Source organism: Nematolebias whitei, chromosome 2, assembly GCF_014905685.2.
Source record: "Nematolebias whitei isolate Nwh7 chromosome 2, NemWhi1, whole genome shotgun sequence".
Taxonomy (NCBI): domain Eukaryota; kingdom Metazoa; phylum Chordata; class Actinopteri; order Cyprinodontiformes; family Rivulidae; genus Nematolebias; species Nematolebias whitei.
Window position 1 is genome coordinate 14,240,870 of NC_056499.1, and position 2,475 is coordinate 14,243,344.

Consider the following 2,475-nt stretch of genomic DNA (forward strand, 5'->3'; position numbering starts at 1 on the left):
ACGAGTCGTCGTTTAATAAACAACAACGCACAACAGAGTCCACGAGTTGTCGTTTAATAAACAACAACGCGCAACAGAATCCACGAGTCGTTTAATAAACAGAAACTTGTTCTGTTGCTTCCACTGGACCTCAGAGGTCCAGGATCAGGAGCTGCAGATCAACTGATCCTCATCAGGGGGACCACCTCACATCTGGACCATACAGGTGTGTGTCAACACAACACCAAGATGGAAAGACATCAGCAATGACCTCAGAGAAGCAGCTGCTGCTGCTCATCAACCTGAGAAAGGTCAAAGTTCATTTAGAGTCCATTGTTCTGCAGAGAGAAAGATGATTCACCCTGAAGGTAAGACTGTGCAGTGACTCTACAGACCTCAGTCAGCAGGTCAAAGATCATGACCTCTTTTCTCTAAAAACAACATGGCAACTCAACTTAGATTTAGAAAGTTTCATCTGAAGGAACCGCAAGACTTCTGGACCAGAACCAGACCAGAGGACAGATGTTTACCCAGAATGCACTGCAGCAAACAGCTTCTCCAGCTGTCAGAACGGTGGTGGAGGCTGATGGTTTGGTCTCCTGTCAGTCACTGAGTGATCCAGAACTCCTCTTTAGACCAACATGTTCTGGAGTCCAACAGCTGAAGCTTGGACCAAACTGGGGCCAGCAGAGCCATGATCCCAAACACAGCAGCTGATCGACAACAGAACTGGTCAGAAATAACAGAACCAAGGCGCTGCAACGGTCCAGTCAGAGTCCAGAACCTCAACCTGATTGAGATGCTGTGGTGGGCCTACAGAGAGCTGAGCAGAATCCTCAATGATGGAAAGAAGAGTGGAGCAGAACTACTCCAGAACCATGACAGAGAACAACCAAAAACCACTGAGTGTTCTGCTGCTGGAGGAGGTTCTGTTGGGTCAGGGCTAGAACCAGGTTCTGTTTAATAAATAATGACTTGGTGGAACCTGTTGTGCGTTTTTCTTGACTTGAGGTCCGATTTGGATCATTTTAGAACCTGATAGAGAACGGATCCTGTTGATTTGGTTCTGAATGGACATGTTCTCTTTTGACCTGGGTCAGAACCTTTCCGGGTTTGTTGAGGGCGTGTTGTTGAAGCGGGTTCTTCTTGTGTTTTCTGCTCAGGCGGGCCGTCTCACCTGCTGGCCTCTGTTCAGGGACTGCCTGGCGTACGGAGTGAGCGTCGCCGCCGTCATCGCCATCATTTCTGATAACAAGGTGTTCTGGTGAGTGTGCGCTTCATCCAAGTGACTCAGCGATTCATTCCTCACGAGATGTGCGCCCCCTGTAAGAACCAACGGCAGGAAATATTTTATTCTGTTAGATTATTAGATGGATATCTGGTCAAATGAGAACCGGACATTACAACTGTGCTGCAGAGATAAATGTTTTAACCGTCATCTGCGGATTTTAATCCAAACTGCTGACACGAGAAACTGTTTGTTCTGAAACGTTTAGATTCTGGTCCAGGGCGGTCCGGCTATCAGTCGGCAGGTCAACAAAAGAACGGTGTTTAATAATGACAATAAAAATGTTTCTGCTCAGGAAGTGAAGCGATCCGACCGTAAGACGACAGAAATGACCTCAAGGAGACAAAACGTTCAGCTTCATTTACCAAACCAGACTGGACTCAGGAGAAGAGCAGAGGTTTTTGAGGTTAGATGGGTCCAAACCAGTCTGTAGGGCCTGAGGTCGCTTCAGCTGTTCAGGATGACATCACATGTCCAGATGTTTGATTGGCAGCTGCTTTCATCAGGCTTTTATTTTGTTGAATGAGGTAGGCTCAGTCCAGGTTCTGAGGTCCAGATTAACAGAGATTACACCGAGGGAGAGGAGGAGGAGTGAGAGAGACCTCGCCACTAAATCCAGATCTGAATCACAACCAGGAGGTTCTCTGGAAATTAGAGAAAAAATCATAAAACATTCAAATATAAAGTAATTAACATATATATATATATATAAATATATGTTCTCTGATCCAGAATAAAATCTGCTCAATATGTTGGCTCAACCAGGCAGTGTGTTGATTCTGTAGGTTCTGGTTCTGTATGTTCTGGTGTCAGGTATGAGGCCGCCTCTCTGCTGCTCGTCTACGGCGTCTACATCGTGGTTCTGTGTTTCGACCTCCGCATCAGTGACTTTGTTCTGAGGAAGCTGAGCCCCTGCTGCACCTGTCTGGGTTCAGGTTCTGGTAAAAACATCGAGAACCAGCCTCTGATTGGCTGGAATGATGACACCAGCCGGAGAATCCGTGGGCGATCCAGAACCGACAGCGGCATCTTCCAGGATGACTCGGGCTACTCCCACCTGTCCCTCAGCCTGCACGGGCTCAACGACATGTCTGAAGGTGAGACAGGACCTTAAGGGTCAAAGGCCATCGGGACGTGTTTAAGTTACAGTTATATTGTAGGAAAAAACATCACTGGTCACCAGGATGTGTTCAAGTTACTGGAATATA

At 47.0% G+C, this 2,475-nt stretch overlaps 1 protein-coding gene across 1 annotated transcript in view; it reads left to right on the forward strand.

Moving 5' to 3' along the window:
- The window catches only part of slc24a5 (solute carrier family 24 member 5), a 9,594-nt gene that overhangs the window by 2,845 nt on the left and 4,274 nt on the right, over positions 1-2,475 (forward strand). The window contains exons 5-6 of the mRNA XM_037693210.1: positions 1,143-1,243; positions 2,081-2,364. Of these exons, the coding sequence (XP_037549138.1) occupies positions 1,143-1,243; positions 2,081-2,364 (385 nt within the window). The remainder of the gene's footprint in view (positions 1-1,142; positions 1,244-2,080; positions 2,365-2,475) is intronic.